General features: G+C 43.6%; 2 protein-coding genes across 6 annotated transcripts in view; one reads left to right on the forward strand and one right to left on the reverse strand.

Moving 5' to 3' along the window:
• Nif3l1 (NGG1 interacting factor 3 like 1) overlaps nucleotides 1-2,024 on the forward strand; it is a 19,517-nt gene extending 17,493 nt beyond the window's left edge. For both annotated transcript variants that reach the window (XM_036173501.1, XM_036173502.1), the window contains exon 7: nucleotides 1,657-2,024. In XM_036173501.1, the coding sequence (XP_036029394.1) occupies nucleotides 1,657-1,841 (185 nt within the window). In that variant the 3' untranslated portion in view covers nucleotides 1,842-2,024. The remainder of the gene's footprint in view (nucleotides 1-1,656) is intronic.
• A 3,224-nt stretch (nucleotides 2,025-5,248) lies between these two features.
• The window catches only part of Orc2 (origin recognition complex subunit 2), a 39,839-nt gene continuing 28,178 nt past the window's right edge, over nucleotides 5,249-16,909 (reverse strand). For all 4 annotated transcript variants that reach the window (XM_036173281.1, XM_036173283.1, XM_036173282.1 and 1 more), the window contains 7 exons: nucleotides 14,123-14,255; nucleotides 12,132-12,228; nucleotides 11,144-11,290; nucleotides 9,213-9,384; nucleotides 7,681-7,742; nucleotides 7,081-7,199; nucleotides 5,249-6,026 (listed from right to left, as the gene is read on the reverse strand). In XM_036173281.1, coding sequence (XP_036029174.1) covers nucleotides 5,940-6,026; nucleotides 7,081-7,199; nucleotides 7,681-7,742; nucleotides 9,213-9,384; nucleotides 11,144-11,290; nucleotides 12,132-12,228; nucleotides 14,123-14,255 — 817 coding nt within the window. In that variant the 3' untranslated portion in view covers nucleotides 5,249-5,939. The remainder of the gene's footprint in view (nucleotides 6,027-7,080; nucleotides 7,200-7,680; nucleotides 7,743-9,212; nucleotides 9,385-11,143; nucleotides 11,291-12,131; nucleotides 12,229-14,122; nucleotides 14,256-16,909) is intronic.

Below are 16,909 nucleotides of genomic sequence, written 5' to 3' on the forward strand. Positions count from 1 at the left end.
AGAGAAACCCTGTCTCAAAAAAAACTAAACAAAACAAAAAAAGAATTACAAACTAATATGCGCATAATATAAATTCAAGCAATTCCAAAATGTTAAGGTATTTTAAAGGGTGCTCACATACAAACTGTTCCTAACAGTGAACTGATACTATTGTGTAGAGTTGAAAACAGCTAGCTCACTTTCCCAGTAAGAATACACTTTTCTTATTTTTACATTTAAAAAATTTAGCTGGGATCTGATGGCACACGCCTTCAATCCCACGATTTGGGAGGCAGAAGCAGGATCTCTGTGAATTCCAGTACAGCCAGGGCTACACCTCTGTCTCAAAAAAACAAAACAACAAACATTAAAAAAAAATTTAATGGCTTTATGTCTGTAAACCCTGATTAAAGTTTAACTTTCTATAAACCAAATTGTACATAACACACAGGCACACACTTTATTTCCAGAGTTTCGTTCATGTTCTTCATATTTATCTCTCCTCCCCCACAGTGTCACAAGTGATTTTTTAAAAAATTTACAACATATTTGAGTTTTCCCTGTATCTCTTCACAGTAACTTTTTTTTTTCTTTCTTTTTGGTTGTTCAAGACAGGGTTTCCCAGTGTAGCTCTGGCTGTCCTAGAACTCACTCTGTAGACCAGGCTGGCCTCGAACTCAGAGCTCCTCCTGCCTCTGCCTCCAGAGTGCTGGGATTAGTTTAAAGGCGTGCACCACCACCCCCCAGCCACAATAGCTAACAAGGCGTTTGTTGTTTAATGCTTCTTTGTGGACGGGGTCTCCTATGACCCAGGATTGCCACAGCTATTCATCTGAGGCTGGCCGGAATGCTCGATCCTCTTCCTCAGCCTCCCAAGTTCTAGGATTACACGGTTACTCTTTTTTTTTTTTAATAAGATTTTTATTGACAGATAATTCACATAGTATACAATTTTCCTGTTTGCAAAATTTGATAGACTTTAGGTCAGCATCCTCATAGGCCCTACATGGTTATTCTTGGCAGCATTCTGCATCAAAGAGAAGTATTTATGTCCAAAATGCTACAAAACTATTTTAACCCAAGCATAAGAGGAAAATTCCATATCTGGACTCACGTGACAGGTTATAGTAAAAATCCTGGCACATTCAAAATACTATAGATACTGTCTTCAGGCCATGAGAATAAAGTGTAGACGAAACATAAAATGAAATTCATGCTTTGGGCTCAGGGTTAAACAAACTTGCTCTGCAAGTCTGATGACTGGACTTCAGTTCCAGACGCCACAAGGGGAGGAGAGAACTGACTTCTCAAAGTTGATTTCTGACCCCCAATAATGCATCAGGGCACATCTCTTTCTTTCTCTCTCTCCTACACACACACACACACACACACACACACACACACACACACACACACACACAGAGCACGCCCAGTGCCATCTCTGTCTTCTGTCCCATTTCTGTATTCTTGCTCCTGAATATAGAGGTGACGCAGCACCATAAAGTGATATGTAGTTTGATTTGAACTTTCTTCTCCTGTGCTGGGCAGCAACGCAGGACCTTGTGCGCCATTGCGTTCATTCATTCAGAATACAGACACGGGTTCCCTGCTGAGGTGATTCAGGATGCACACATTCCATGCATAAGATTTAAGACGTTGCTCTTTCCTCCTGGGCAGGTGAAATGTCCCACCATGATGTTCTGGATGCTGCGTCCAAAGGAATAAATGTCATTCTTTGTGAACACAGCAACACTGAACGAGGCTTCCTTTCCGATCTTCAAGAAATGCTGAGTGTTCACTTGGAGAATAAGATTAATATTATCCTGTCTGAGACAGACAGGGACCCTCTTCACGTGGTTTAAAACACACAAGATGTCATTTGGATCGCAATAGGACTGTGGGGGAAGAGCTGGTGGTGCCATCATCCAGCAGAACTACTCGATTGACATCGTTTTCAGTTCGTCAGTCTGGCTCACTAAATGTCATAGCTCATAAGGTAAAGACCATGTGTAAAGAGTACAATAAAGACGAATATTCATTATAAACTCTTGGAAAGGTGACTAAAACCTGTATGTAACTAGGCATTTTTTGTTTGGTTGCTTGTTTGTGACAGTATCTCCTGTAACCCAGGATAGCCTCCAACTCACTATTTATCTGAGGCTGGCCTTGAGGTCACCTTTAGCTGAGGTGCATGCCCACAAATGCTGGGATTAAAGGCATGCACCTAACATTCTTGAGAAGTAGTTCTGTGTAGATGAGGTGTTTCAGTCCCAGGGATATTTGTCATTTAAAAACAGATGTGGAGCTGAGTGTGGTAGTGCACAGCTGTAATCCCAGTAAGCCTGCCTGGAACTGTCTAAAAAGAAAGAAAAGCAGCCGGAGAGATGGCTCAGCAGTTAACACACTGCTGCCCTTGCAGTGGACTGGAATTCACTTGCCAGCACTAACATGGTAGCTCACAACCCCTGTAACCCCAGCTCTAGGGCATCTAACACTCCCATCTCCATAGGCACCCACACTCACACAGACAAGAAAGACAACACAAATGGACCTAGATTGCTTTCTCAGCAGCAGTTTTTAGGTGATGAGGTCAGTCTATGTACTTTTTGGTTTTTCGAGACATGGTTCCTCTGTGCAGCTTTGGAGCCTGTCCAGTATCACACACAGTGTCACAGAGATCCGCCTGCCTCTCCTCCTGAGTGCTGGGATTAAAGGCATGCACTGCCGCCACCCCCCCCCCCTCCCCACCCCCCCCCCCCCCGTCTATATACTTTTAGGTTAGGCATCAGAAAGACATTGTTATCAGGATTTTTTTAAAAAACCCATTGGTGATGACTGTCTACATTTCTGCTTGTTCCTATAATTTTGTTGGTTTTTGGTGGTGTAAGGATCAAACTAAGCACCTTGTCTGTTTACTGCTGAAGTTGGTAGTGTGAACCTGGGGGAGCAGGGCCTAAAAAGGAGGCAGAGTAGTCTCCTGCGATAGCCAACTTTATTCAGAGCATCAGACAGTTCATAGTCTGAGGGTTAAGAAGTCACCTGAGGGGCTGGGAATTTAGCTCAGTGGTAGAGCACTTGCCTAGCAAGCCCAAGGCCCTGGGTTCGATCCTCAGCTCAAAACAAAAAGAAGTCACCTGAATAAAGTATACAATCCCAAGGATAAATGGCACATGGCAAAACCATGTTTGTCCCTAGAGGCATATGAACAAATAAGCACAGCCAGCTATAGTGAATAATCTAAAGTGAACTCACTCCTATCCACTACACCTGGGAGGGGCGTGAACGGGCATTCCAGGAACCATTTTGTGGTTTTGAAGACACTGAGACCACAGGATCCTGGTCCTGTTTCCTTGGAGTTTTCTCACGAGCGCTCAGAATCCCCTGTACAACTCTTGGTATTCTGAGACAGCCCTAGTTGTCCCGAAACTTGGCTAGCTCTGTAGCCCAGGCTGGCCTCAAACTCACTGAGATCCTCCTGCCTCTGCCTCCCGAGTGCTGGGATTAAAGGTGTGCATTGCCACCACCGCCCAGCTGTACAACTCTTCTAGAACTGCATTCCAACATTGTGAGTGGAAGGCCAGGTGTTCCACCACTGAACTCCAAAGTCACTTGGGATTTACCATTAATTAATGGTATTAAACACTCAAAATACGACCAGTGGTTACTATACAGCATTTCCTGCAGGTATTCTTCCAGCCAGACTCAGAAAGACACATTCTGCATGTCTTCTCTTATGAAGAACCTAGGATACGTATGTTTGTGTGTGGGTGCATGCAGGACATAGAACCAGAAGGGAAGAGACAAGATAAAGAGATTTTTAAGGAAAAGGAGGGTAATGAGGATACATGAGATAAAGCAGAAGGGAGAGAGGGAGGCGTGGCTATTGGGGATGGGAAGGCATGAGAACCAAGTACAATGAAATACACACACACACACACACACACACACACACACACACACACACACACTCGTGTGTGTGAAATGCCCTAAGGGAACCCATTACTTTTGCACACTAACCTAAAAATTAAAACGCAAACAAAAGAGCTTGCCTGGTGAATTACACCTCCAGCCCAGTAGCAAATTAGCCGGGAGTTAGAGCTTCAAGTCACTGTAACTAGAGGAACAATGTTGCTCAGAGAAGGGAGGAGTGTGTAGTAATATGCCATATGCCATGGTACCCGTTAAAGATCTGTGAGATGCACTCAAAGTCGTTTTCAAACACTTCAAAACAAGTAGCACTGTAAAATGACTATACACCCTGGTCTTTTATTACCAGTAACATCTATTTAAAAAACTGTAACCCAGGCGGTAGTGGTGCATGCCGTTAATCCCAGCACTGGACAGGTAGAGGCAGGTAGATGTTTATTTATGTTCTGCCAACATGCATGCTTGCAGGCCAGAAGAGGGCACAAGATCTTATTACGGATGGTTGTGAGCCACATGTGGCTGCTGGGAATTGAACTCAGGACCTCTGGAAGAACAGCCAGTGCTCTTAACCACTGAGCCATCTCTCCAGTCCCGGTAGGTAGATCTTTACGAGTTCAAGGTCAGCCTTGTCTACAAAGTGAGTTACAGCCAGGGCTGTTACATGGAGAACCTTTGTTCTGAAAAACAACAGAAAAAACCAAAACAACAAAAAGAAAACTATAAAGGCAAATACAAAGATGTGTCTGTTATATGTTTTGTTTATGGTGTGGTAGTTATAATAAACTAAACATCTTAAACAAGAACACAAGGTCCCTGGGACTGGGGAGATGGCTCAGTGGGTAAGTGTTAGCTCTGTACCCATGCACAAAGCTAGGCATGGCTATGGTGCCCTAACGCCAGCACTAGTGGGAAGACAAACTGACTGACAGCTTGTTGGCAGCCCATCCGGCCTAAAAAGGAGCTTCTGGTTCAGGGAGACGTTCTCTCAAGGCAATAAGGCAGAACGCGGCAGAAAACACTTAACATCTTACCCTGGCTTCTGCACACATGCGCACACACACATACCACACACAAGGAGCAAAGTGCAAACCAGCCAGTTTCTTGTGTATCACTGTGTGTTTATTGAATGTTGAAACAGGGTGTTGCTGCAGCTCAGACTGGGCTAGAACTCATGTTTCCTCTGCCTCAGTCTTTCTGTGTTGGATTACAAATGTGCGCTCATGTCTTGCTACTGTTCTTCTGAAGGAGAGAAGCAGTCTGCCTGCTTCTGACTCCTGAACGGTGGCAGGAATGGGCTGGGCCAGCTATACCTGCGTGCTACTTAAGAAAATAAACGTCAATGTACAAGAATAATGAAATATTTTTATTTTCTATTGTCCTGAAAACAATTACTAACATGTAAATCAGGATTTTATTTCTTAGTCTGGCTTCTCATTTGTATCATAAAAATCAAGGTCATGGTATAGACACTATTTTAAATGTGCTTCCGAGGTTTAGGCACATGCCCTATCTATTCCTTACATTTCTCCCACTGTCTCAGTTGAGGACCAACTGTCCCAAGTGTGTGCAGCCTAAGTCCACAGGGAGAGACTTCTGAAATGTTTTCATCATTTCAGAAAAAGCAGATGAGCCACCTCCTTCCTCATGAGTTCTGTGTGACCCCATCTTTGTACTGATCTGAAACAAGTGCACTTGTATTAATTCAGTTAAACTGCCCTTAAAAATTAGGGATAGCATTCCATATAAAATAATCCTAAAACATCTCCTTCCAAATAATCCCTGAGCATACTGTTCATCCAGCAATAAGTCTCCAGAGAAGTAATAAATTAAAGGCACATTTCCCTCCCAACTCTATGACCACTGCATAGTATTAGAGACAGTACACAGCCAGGCTAATCGAAGTTCAAATTGATGGTATCCTTTCAATAGTAAATCTTGTATGCAGAGAGATCTAATGTTGGATTTAAACCAGCGTTCTTGCTAGAGGAGCAGCAGCTGGGGTATGATGTCTTTTCCACCTAAAAGGAGACAGTCTAAGCCTCTTCCTCTTCCTTCTCCAAGAAGTCAGCCAATGTTCCGCTGTCAACAGGAATTAATAAATATTCCACACCATCAGTTCCCTACAAGAGAAAAGAATACTCCGTTTGTTAATCCTCGGTAAGGGAGCTATCTGGACTTTTCTATTGCAGATTCAAACAAACAAACAAGCAAAAAACCCTGGCCATTTACATTATTATTATTATTATTATTATTATTATTATTATTATTATTATTATATCTTTTTTTTTTTTGAGATAGGGTTTCTCTATGTAACCCTGGCTGTCCTGGAACTTGCTCTGTAGACCAGGCTGGCCTGGAACTCACAGAGAACCACCTGCCTCTTCCTCTCTAGTGCTGGGTGGGATCAAAGGTGTGCCCCACCACACCAGCCTTCACTTGATTTTGAATGCATTCAAGTAGCTCTCACCTAAAAATACCTTTTGGGCTGACAGGGGGTGGGGTGAGGTGGTGGTGGTGGCGCATGCCTGTAATCCCAGCACTCGGGAGGCAGAGGCAGGCGGATCTCTGTGAGTTCGAGGACAGCCTGGGCTACAGAGAGAGATCCAGGACAGGTGCAAAGCTACACAGAGAAACCCTGTCTCAAAAAACAAAAAACAAAACAAAACAAACAACAACAATAACAAATCCCTTTTGGGGTTGGAAAGATGGCTCAGCAGCAAGATCCGGCTGGATTCCCAGCATCCACATGGCAGCTCACAACCATCTGTAAGTCTAGTTCCAGGGGCTCCAATACCCTCTTCTAGTTTCTACAGGCACCAGGCACGCACACACGGTGCACACACATAAAAATAATCAGACATGTCCTGGCCCACTCCTCTTGAAGCCCTGCCCTGAACTTTGCCTTTCCAGAGCTGTCCATGGAGTGTCCCTCTGCCCTCCCAGCAGGTGCTCACTGTCACACAGTCCCTATCCCAGAGCCCCAGACATTTTCAGTCCGTGTCTTCTTGGCCTCTCAGAAGCACCCGACACTGCAGGGTACCATTCATTCTCTTGTCCCTTGGTTTCTGTGACGTCCTTTCTAGTTTTTTTCTTCCCTTCTGGCCGTTTCCCCGCCTTTGTGCTCAGTGAGTGACAGGCACTGCCCCTACGCCAGTGCTGCACCAGCAAGCCTACCTTCTTTGTTCTTATCAGTTTGTGATCCCGAAATTCAGTCAGCTGGGCTCGGAGTGTGAGGTCACTGTTAACAAGGAATGCCTCCCGACACTGCTGGTAAAAGTCCTGAAAAGAAAGTCCTGGAGAGATGAAAAGATTAAGTCATTCAATATTCTGTTTGCCTAAAAAAAAAAAAAGAAAAGATGGTGTCTTGCTATGGCCAGCCTGGAACTCATATATCAATCAGGCTGGCCTGGAACTCAGAGAGCCACTGTTTCTTAAGGGCTGAGATGAAAGGTATGGACCACCATGCCAGGCAGAAGAGTGTGTGTGTGTGTGTGTGTGTGTGTGTGTGTGTGTGTGTGTACACCAGATACACATCCATAGTTCCAGTAGTGCATGGAATTTTAAAAGTAAGTGGGCCCGTCTCCCAATTCCCATTAGCAATCCAATGAGCAGTGTATTTGCAAAGATGCTGGAAATTCCCTACAGGTTTGGACAGACACACCCACCACAGAGCAGTCACTTCTCTGCTGTGAGAAATGCAGGGCTGCCAAGGGGCTAGAACAGGGAATACAGGGGGACAGAGAGTCACATTAAATATCACAAATCATCAGATACCGATGTAGGACGGGCTGTCCTGGTTATCCAGCTGGAACTTTATAAGTAGCCTGAAAATCCCCCTACAAAAACAAAACAAAGAAAAAGTAAACAGAGACCCGCTCTATAGTAGCAAATGCCTTTTGTTCCTTCTCCAAGAAAACCATAGCCTCGTAGGAAGAAAGGCTTTTCTTATCTAGGAGCGTGTGCACAGGAACACACACACACACACACACACACACTTTCTATACTAAACCCTGAGGAGGTTTGCTGACACCTCCATAGTCTCAGTGCTCAGAAGACTAAGGCAGGGTTGCTTGGGCAGTTCCAGACCTCTGTCCTGTGCTGGGTGTGGTGGCACAGGCCTTTAGTCTCAGGACTCAGCAAGCATAAGCAAGTAAATCTCTGGCTTTGTTCCAGGGAACACTACACAGTGAGACCTTATCTCAGAAGCAACAAAACAAACCAAAAACCAAACCAAAGACCTCTAGCACCCACCTCACATTCACAAAAGAAAATACTGGTGCCCTGAGTTTTCTCTGTATTACAACTTACACATTTGTGTGCAGAAACAAAAACGTTGCCTGCATGCATGTATGTGCATCATGTATGTGCTTGTTGGGTTCCTCTGGAATTGAGGTTACACATAGCTGTGAGTCACCGTATGGATCCTCGGAACTGAAGTCCAAGAATGCTTTACTTAAACTCTGAGACATCTTCTCAGCCCCTAACAACTTGTTAAAAACTATTTTAGCTTTATGGTCAGTTTCATAGGCTACTACTGAATACTTTGCCTATTGTATAATCCAGTCCCGGTCACCATTTTTATTACCCTTCTTAACCCTTTACAGTAAGTGGGTAGTTTTGTTTCTGTCCACTGTTAATTATCAACTCGACACAGCCTAGAGTTGCTGAGAAGGGGCTCCTAATTGAGGAGCTCACCACACCCCATCGGCACACAGGCCTGTCTGGGGGGGCACCTGTGCTTGTAGATAATTGATGTAGGAGGGTCAAGACTACTGTGGGCGGCACCAGCCTTAGGCTGTAAGATGCCTAAGTATGAGCGTGAGAGCGAGTCAGCCAGCAGCATCCCTCCACGGTTCTGCCTTGCCTTCTTTCCCTGACTTCCTTCAATGGTGAACTGTGACCTGGAAGTGTAAGCCGAATAAATTCTTTTCTCCCCCAGGTTGCTTTGGATTCCAGTATTTACCAAACAGCAGAATCACTGACAAGCTTAGTAGTAACATCCTTAGGTGTACAAAGTGTTTGATTTTTGAAGAGCCGGGATTGAACTGAGGGTGGTTTTGTACACGTGAGACACATGCTCCCCTGACCTCCACTCCTGGCCCTTGAACGTGCAGGTTATTTATCTGTGTAGTAGTGCTGGGAGCTGAATTCAGGGGATTTAGCATGCTAGGCAAGTGCTTGACCACTGAGCTACATAGCTAGCCCTCAATGTGGATATATAAAATGTGTATATATGGATATACATCTTTATGTGTATATATGGATATATGTCTTTATATAACTGTATTTGTAGTTTTCATTCTTACCTTGCATTGGGGGTAAGGCTTCGTAAGACATGAATCAGAGAACTAAGTGGCAGAGATCCAGACTGTTTAACCAGAAGGGAGTTCTCATAGGACGTCTCTTCAGAGTAAGGATTATATGTCGTAGTTTCATACCAAAGCCAGTTATACAGACTCTGCTTCGCATGATCCCACACTACAGGAGATGAGCAGAGCAGAGAATTACAAACTACCATCCTATCCTCTGTCCATGAGACTTCACTGCACTGAAGGAGCGTTTAAAGGAGAAGCGGCAAGAGCTGGGAACGCAGCTCCGGTAGAGAGCTTGGGTAAAGTGTACACGGTCGCAGGGCGGTGGTGGCGCACGCCTTTAATCCCAGCACTCGGGAGACAGAGGCAGGCGGATTTCCGTGAGTTCGAGGCCAGCCTGGGCTACAGAGTGATATCCAGAACAGGCTCCAAAGCTACAGAGAGAAACCCTGCCTCAAACCCCCATCCCGCCAAAAAAAGTATACAAGGTTCTGGGTTTATACCTTACTTAGTACTGCATTTTAAAAAATATCATGCCAGGCGGTGGTAGCACACACTTTTAATCCCAGCACTTGGGAGGCAGAGGCAGGTGGATCTCTGTGAGTTCAAGGCCAGCCTGGGCTACAGAGTGAGTTCTACAGAGTAAATTCCAGGAGAGGCGCAAAGCTACACAGAGAAACCCTGTCTTGAAAAACCAAAAAATCATAAAGTATTTCATTTTTGTCACTTTTTATATAAATCTGTAACTCACAACCTGCTTCTGCTGTCAATCAAAATCTTAATCTTTTTTGTTTTGTTTTGAGACAAGGTCTCATGATGGAGCCCAGGCTTATCTCAACTCCTAAGCCTCTCGCCTCGGCCTCCAAAGTGCTAAGGTGGCAGGTATGAGCTTCCTGACTTGTCCAACACTGAATCTTTATTAGTACATTAGATACACATGAAAATACCTGGGTACCATCAAAAATTCTTTTAAAATTAGGCAGTCAGGTGTAGTAGCACACATCTTTAATCCCAGCACTTGGAAGCAGAGGCAGGCAGGTTATCTCTGTGAGTTCAATGTCAGCCTGGTCTACATAGAGAGTTCCAGGACAGTCAGTGCTACATAGTTAGACTCTGCCTCCAGAATAAATAAATAAAATAAAGTAAAACTTAATAAGGAGGCTAAAGAAATGGCTCGGCAGTTAAGAATGCTCACTGCTCCTGCAGAGGACCCGGGTTCAATTCCCAGAACCTACATGACAGTTCACAATCACCTATAATTTCAGTTCCAGCAGATCTGATGCTCCTGGGCCTCTCCAGCATATGGGCAAAATACACATAAATAAACAATTTTTTGTTTTGTTGTTTTGTTTTTTGAGACAGGGTTTCTCTGTGTAGTTTTGGTACCTGTCCTGGATCTCGCTCTGTAGCCCAGGCTGGCTTCAAACTTACAGAGATCTGCCTGTCTCTGCCTTCCAAGTGCTGTAACACAGAGAAAACCTGTCTCAAAAATAAAATAGGGAGCTAGAATGATGGCTCAGTACATAAGAGCACTGGCTGCTCTTCCAGAGGACCTGGGTTCAATTCCCAGCACCCTCATGGCACCTCACATCTGTCTGTAACTCCAGTTCCAGGGGATCTGACACCCTCACACAGACATACATGCAGGCAAAACATCAATGAACACAAAATAATAAATTTAATAAAAAAAAAAAAAAAGAAAGAAACAGACAACAAACAAAACAACAACTTTGTAACACCACAAAGAGCAGGATGGAACTACAATATAGGTCTATTTTCCCTCATGTAACTTCAGATGTAAACACACTTTAGTGGAGAGATTTAGTTCCAATAAATTGAGACCTCCTTTTAAGAAGCTGAAAACAAACTGAAAACCAGTAAGAAGCTTTCGTAAGCTAGTCTATCAAGGGAGAAGAGGAACTTACTGAGAGGAGCATTGAGGTGATCAATAGACGCTAAAAGATACACGTTCTCCAAAGACGACAGCTGTCCAAGGACTTGCTGGCTAGTGTCTCCTCTCAACATCTGGCTATCCAAATTGTGGATAAGGAGGAAGAGTTCTAAAGAAGAGTCTGGAAGGGAAGGGAACTCAGTTATTATTTTCAGGGAGGACTGTCAAGTCCTTATTCCATGATGTCTAGGTATTAAAGGCTATTCAAAGGCAGGCTCCAGCAAGCACTCTACACATAACAAACCCAGGCACAGGTACAGACATGTTTTATACGATAACTGAACACTATCCGGAGCCGGGAAGATGGCTGTCGGTGGACGAGCTTGCTGGATAAGCATAAAGACCTGACTTCAACCCTCAGCACCCATTAAAAGAGAGGAAGAGTAGACACACACCCTGGATGGATGCAGGAGCCTGCACTTGTCCCCCCTGGGGCTGAAAAGCAGAGGCTGAGATAGGGGGCCCTCGGGGCTTGCTGGCCAACCAGCCTAGCCAAATCCTTAGCTTTGCGTTATAGTCAGAGATTGAATGCACACACACACACACACACACACACACACACACACACACACACACACAATCACACACACACAGAGTCTTAGCGAAGACACTGAATGCCAACCCCTGCCTCCATATACACAAAGTTCATTCCTGCTCCCATAAACATACAAACAAAAACATAAAAATGTCAGACAAAGATGTACAAATCTGTTATAGGCACTTCACACTGACAATACAAAGGTAAACTGTTCTAAGATAAAAGGCCACGCAGAGTTAAGATAGTAGGAGTAACTCCTGTCAGCCAGGTGAGATTCTGAGAACAAATCAGTACAACAGAAAAGAGCGCCATCGACTAGAGTATCCATGTTGAAATAACATTCTTTTAGTCTAAATTTCCATGAATACAGAGACGCAGTGTGTCACTTCGCCCTAAATGCTACAGATGGTTTCCTTTATGTTACCTTCTTTAAATTTGTTTATTATCCAGTCTCGCTGATCCAGGACACTCTGGAAAGTGCCCATATGATTGAGGACTTCTTCAGTTATAGAATTCAGGATCTACGTCATAGAAGTGCAAGAGGTACCATATCAACTGCAATTTATTCTGTCACATACCATAAATACAATAACAAATTAATCCTTTTTTTCATAAATTAAAAACGATTTTGAGTTTCTCATAAAGTTTAAAAAACACTTAAAATTCCACTGGGTTTTCAAGTATATTTAATTCTTCTTTAAAAAAATATATTCAGGCTAAAAGGAAAAGGGAAGGAATCACAATGTGAAAAAAATAATGTAAGAGGGAGAAAAAAAAAACAGTAAAAAAAAACTTGATCAAACTCTGAACGTGAGCCAGGTGTGGTGGTGCACACCTTTAAGACCAGCACACTGGAGGCAGAGGCAGGCAGATCTCTGTAAATTGAAAGCTAGCCTGGTCTACATAGGGAGTTCTAGGACAGCCTGGTCTACATAAAGAGACCCTGTCCCAAAATAACCAAAGGAAAAAAGGGGGAGGGCCGACTATGAACGTCAAAAGAACGGACACCAACACTAAGGACTAAAGAGGAATACTACACCAGTTAATATCCAATATCCAAAGCCTCGATAATTCTCAGTTAAGTAAAAATGGCCTATGATAAATATACTGTAAAACTATTATTATTTATACTTTTATTATTTGTGTACCAAAATGATACAAAACTATCATCAAATTACAGATTCTATAAGCCTACTCTCAGCTGTTCCACTAGTAACTTAGTGTAGTAAATGAAGGCAACATTTCCTAAAGTTGTACACAGTTTTATGCTAACCTGACACATACTAAAGTCATCTGAGGAGTGAGCCTCAATTAAGAAAATGCTTCCTTAAAACCCATCTGTATGAAAGCCTGGAGGGCATTTTGTTAATTAGTGATTGATGGGGGAGGGCCCAGCCCACTGTGGGTGGTGCCATCCATGGGCTGGTGGTCCTGGGTTCTATAATAAGAAAGCAGACTGAGCAAGCCATGAGGAGCAAGCCGGTAAGCAGCACCCCTCCATGGCCTCTGCATCAGCTCCTGTCTCCGGGATCCTGCCCTGCTTGAGTTCCTGTCCTGACTTCCTTCAATGATGAACAGTGACATGGAAGTGTGAGCCAAACAAACCCTGTCCTCCTCCATTTGCTTTGGTTGTGGTGTCTCATCGCAGCAACAGCAACCCTAACTAGGACAGTGAGTGTGTGTGTGTGTGTGTGTGTGTGTGTGTGTGTGTGAACATTTCTGTGTGGGCGCGTGTGGAGGCCACGGGACAAAGATTGGTGCTGTTCTTCAGGTGCTGTTTACACGTCTATTAATTATTCTTAGAAGGATTTTTCCCATTATTTTATGTGTTATGAGTGCTTTGCCTACATGTATGTATGTGCACCATGTGCCCTAGGAGGCCAGAAGGGGCTTATCAGACCCCCTGGGATGGAGACAGTTGTGAGCTGCCATGTGGATGCTAAAAATAGAACCTGGGTCCTGTGCAAGAGCAGCCAGCGCTCTTAACCTCTAAGCCAACTCTCCAGCCCTCTTCATTTATTTGGAGACAGGGTCTCTCATTAGCCTGGAACTCATCTACTAGGTTAGGCTGGTTGGCCAGTGAGTCCTGGGAATCAGGGGCCCCCTACCCCAGTCTCTCCAGCACTAGCATTACAAACACAGGCCACCACGCCTAGCTCTTAAAAAGAAAGGGTTCGGGAGATAGAACTCAGAACACTACAGAATGAGCCATTTCCCCAGCCCCATGTCAGTTTCACATAATAAATTCAAAGATAAAAATTTAAAGCTGGACTTCTCTGAATTCAAACATATGATCTTAGCCCTATGCAGCCCCAAACAATGTCCTTTCTATTCAGTGTTCAGAAGCAGAAATTGCATCCTTGCTGTGGGGCCATGACTTGGCAAAGGACATAATTTAATAGTTTTGAATCTTACTGATTTCACACTGATTCCAGGAAAGAAGCCGTTGATGACAACATGAATGGAATCTTGAAGCATGGTGGTTCGAAATTTTTCTAGTAAATCTCTCTTGGACCCCAAACCGTAGAGCACAATGTTGAACCCAAGGCTGTAAGGAAAGATAACATCCATAAAATGAAAGGTTAAGACTTCTGACCTCCAGCTTTATTACCAATCAGCTTAAGCTTACACGGATTGTAGAAAGAAAAGCAGAAAAGAATAAAGGATGAAAAGAAAAGTCAGCCATGGGGTGTGTACTATAATCCCAGCACTTTGGAGACAGAGGCAGGAGAACTGCTCTTATCTTGGAGTCAGCCTGGTTTACAAAGCAAGTTCTGGGCTAGCCAGGGCTACACAGTGAGGCTCTGCCTCATAAATATAAAGATAAACAAATGGATAAAATTAAAAGGCATCTACACAGTTAAATTGTTGGTTCCCTAGAACACAGTCTATATGAGAGCTCACAGCTCCAGCTTGTTCTGCAGCTTTCTCTGCAGACCTGGAGGTAACAGTGACTATTGCCATCCTGTACCATTTCAAACAGGCTAAGGAAAGTGGGAATTAACAGTGAACCGTACTACAACAATGAACATCCGGCAGTAACACTGTTAGCCGGAAGGTTTTCTGGTAGGAAAGTAGTGTATCCTTCTAGAAGGACTACAATACTGGGGAAGTATCCTTCTAGAAGACTACAATACTGGGGAAGTATCCTTCTAGAAGACTACAATACTGGGGAAAGTATCCTTCTAGAAGACTACAATACTGGGGAAGTATCCTTCTAGAAGACTACAATACTGGGGAAGTATCCTTCTAGAAGACTACAATACTGGGGGAAGTATCCTTCTAGAAGACTACAATACTGGGGAAAGTATCCTTCTAGAAGACTACAATACTGGGGAAGTATCCTTCTAGAAGGACTACAATACTGGGGAAGTATCCTTCTAGAAGGACTACAATACTGGGGAAGTATCCTTCTAGAAGACTACAATACTGGGGAAAGTATCCTTCTAGAAGACTACAATACTGGGGAAGTATCCTTCTAGAAGACTACAATACTGGGGAAGTATCCTTCTAGGAAGGACTACAATACTGGGGAAGTATCCTTCTAGAAGACTACATACTGGGGAAAGTAATCTTCTAGAAGACTTACAATACTGGGGAAGTATCCTTCTAGAAGACTACATAACTGGGGAAGTATCCTTCTAGAAGACTACAATACTGGGAAGTATCCTTCTAGAAGACTACAATACTGGGGAAGTAATCCTCTAGAAGACTACAATACTGGGAAGTATCCTTCTAGAAGACTACAATACTGGGGAAGTATCCTTCTAGAAGACTACAATACTGGGGAAGTATCCTTCTAGAAGACTACAATACTGGGGAAGTATCCTTCTAGAAGACTACAATACTGGGGAAGTATCCTTCTAGAAGACTACAATACTGGGAAGTAATCCTTCTAGAAGTACAAATACTGGGAAGTATCTCTAGAAGACTACAATACTGGGGGGAAGTATCCTTCTAGAAGACTACAATACTGGGAAAGTATCCTTCTAGAAGACTACAATACTGGGGAAGTATCCTTCTAGAAGACTACAATACTGGGGAAGTATCCTTCTAGAAGGACTACAATACTGGGGAAGTATCCTTCTAGAAGGACTACAATACTGGGGAAGTATCCTTCTAGAAGGACTACAATACTGGGGAAGTATCCTTCTAGAAGACTACAATACTGGGGAAGTATCCTTCTAGAAGGACTACAATACTGGGGGAAAGTATCCTTCTAGAAGACTACAATACTGGGGAAGTATCCTTCTAGAAGACTACAATACTGGGGAAAGTATCCTTCTAGAAGACTACAATACTGGGGGAAGTATCCTTCTAGAAGGACTACAATACTGGGGAAAGTATCGTTCTAGAAGGACTACAATACTGGGGAAGTATCCTTCTAGAAACTACAATACTGGGGAAAGTATCCTTCTAGAAGGACTACAATACTGGGGAAAGTATCCTTCTAGAAGACTACAATACTGGGGAAGTATCCTTCTAGAAGGACTACAATACTGGGGAAAGTATCGTTCTAGAAGGACTACAATACTGGGGAAGTATCCTTCTAGAAGACTACAATACTGGGAAAGTATCCTTCTAGAAGACTACAATACTGGGGAAGTATCCTTCTAGAATAAAAAAAAAATCCTACAAAAAAAATGGACCTTTAAGGCAAATACTGGGGAAGTATTGTTCTAGAAGGACCACAATACTGGGGAAAGTATCCTTCTAGAAGACTACAATACTGGGGAAGTAGGGAAGAGGAACAAGACTGTAAAGGATGAACTGACGTGCAGGAAACTGTACGCATGTCAGAAGAACAGAATATAGAGACCGAGGAATGTGGAAAATGACAGGAAAATGCAACCACACAGGATGCCTGACATGTCCAATGCTAGAAAGGAGGCAGGTGGAGGGACTGGTTCATGTATGTTCAGTTTTTACTAGGGCATACAAGGGGGATGTTCAACATAACATCCAGTAGTTCCAGCTACTGCTGCTGCAGAGTAATGTCAGGTTGGACTACAGTGCCAGGGGTCATTCACTTAAAAAGAGCAACAACAGAAGCTGAGACAGAGGATGAATGGGACCAACTCCAAATCTGTAATTATCTACAGAAGCCCATCAACAAACCATCACTTATATAAGGCCCCTAGACATGCACGACAGCCAGACAGAAGAGGAAAGATACCCCCTGGGAGATACTGCAAGGCCAGA

The sequence above is a fragment of the Onychomys torridus genome, chromosome 23 (genome assembly GCF_903995425.1).
Source record: "Onychomys torridus chromosome 23, mOncTor1.1, whole genome shotgun sequence".
Lineage (NCBI taxonomy): Eukaryota > Metazoa > Chordata > Mammalia > Rodentia > Cricetidae > Onychomys > Onychomys torridus.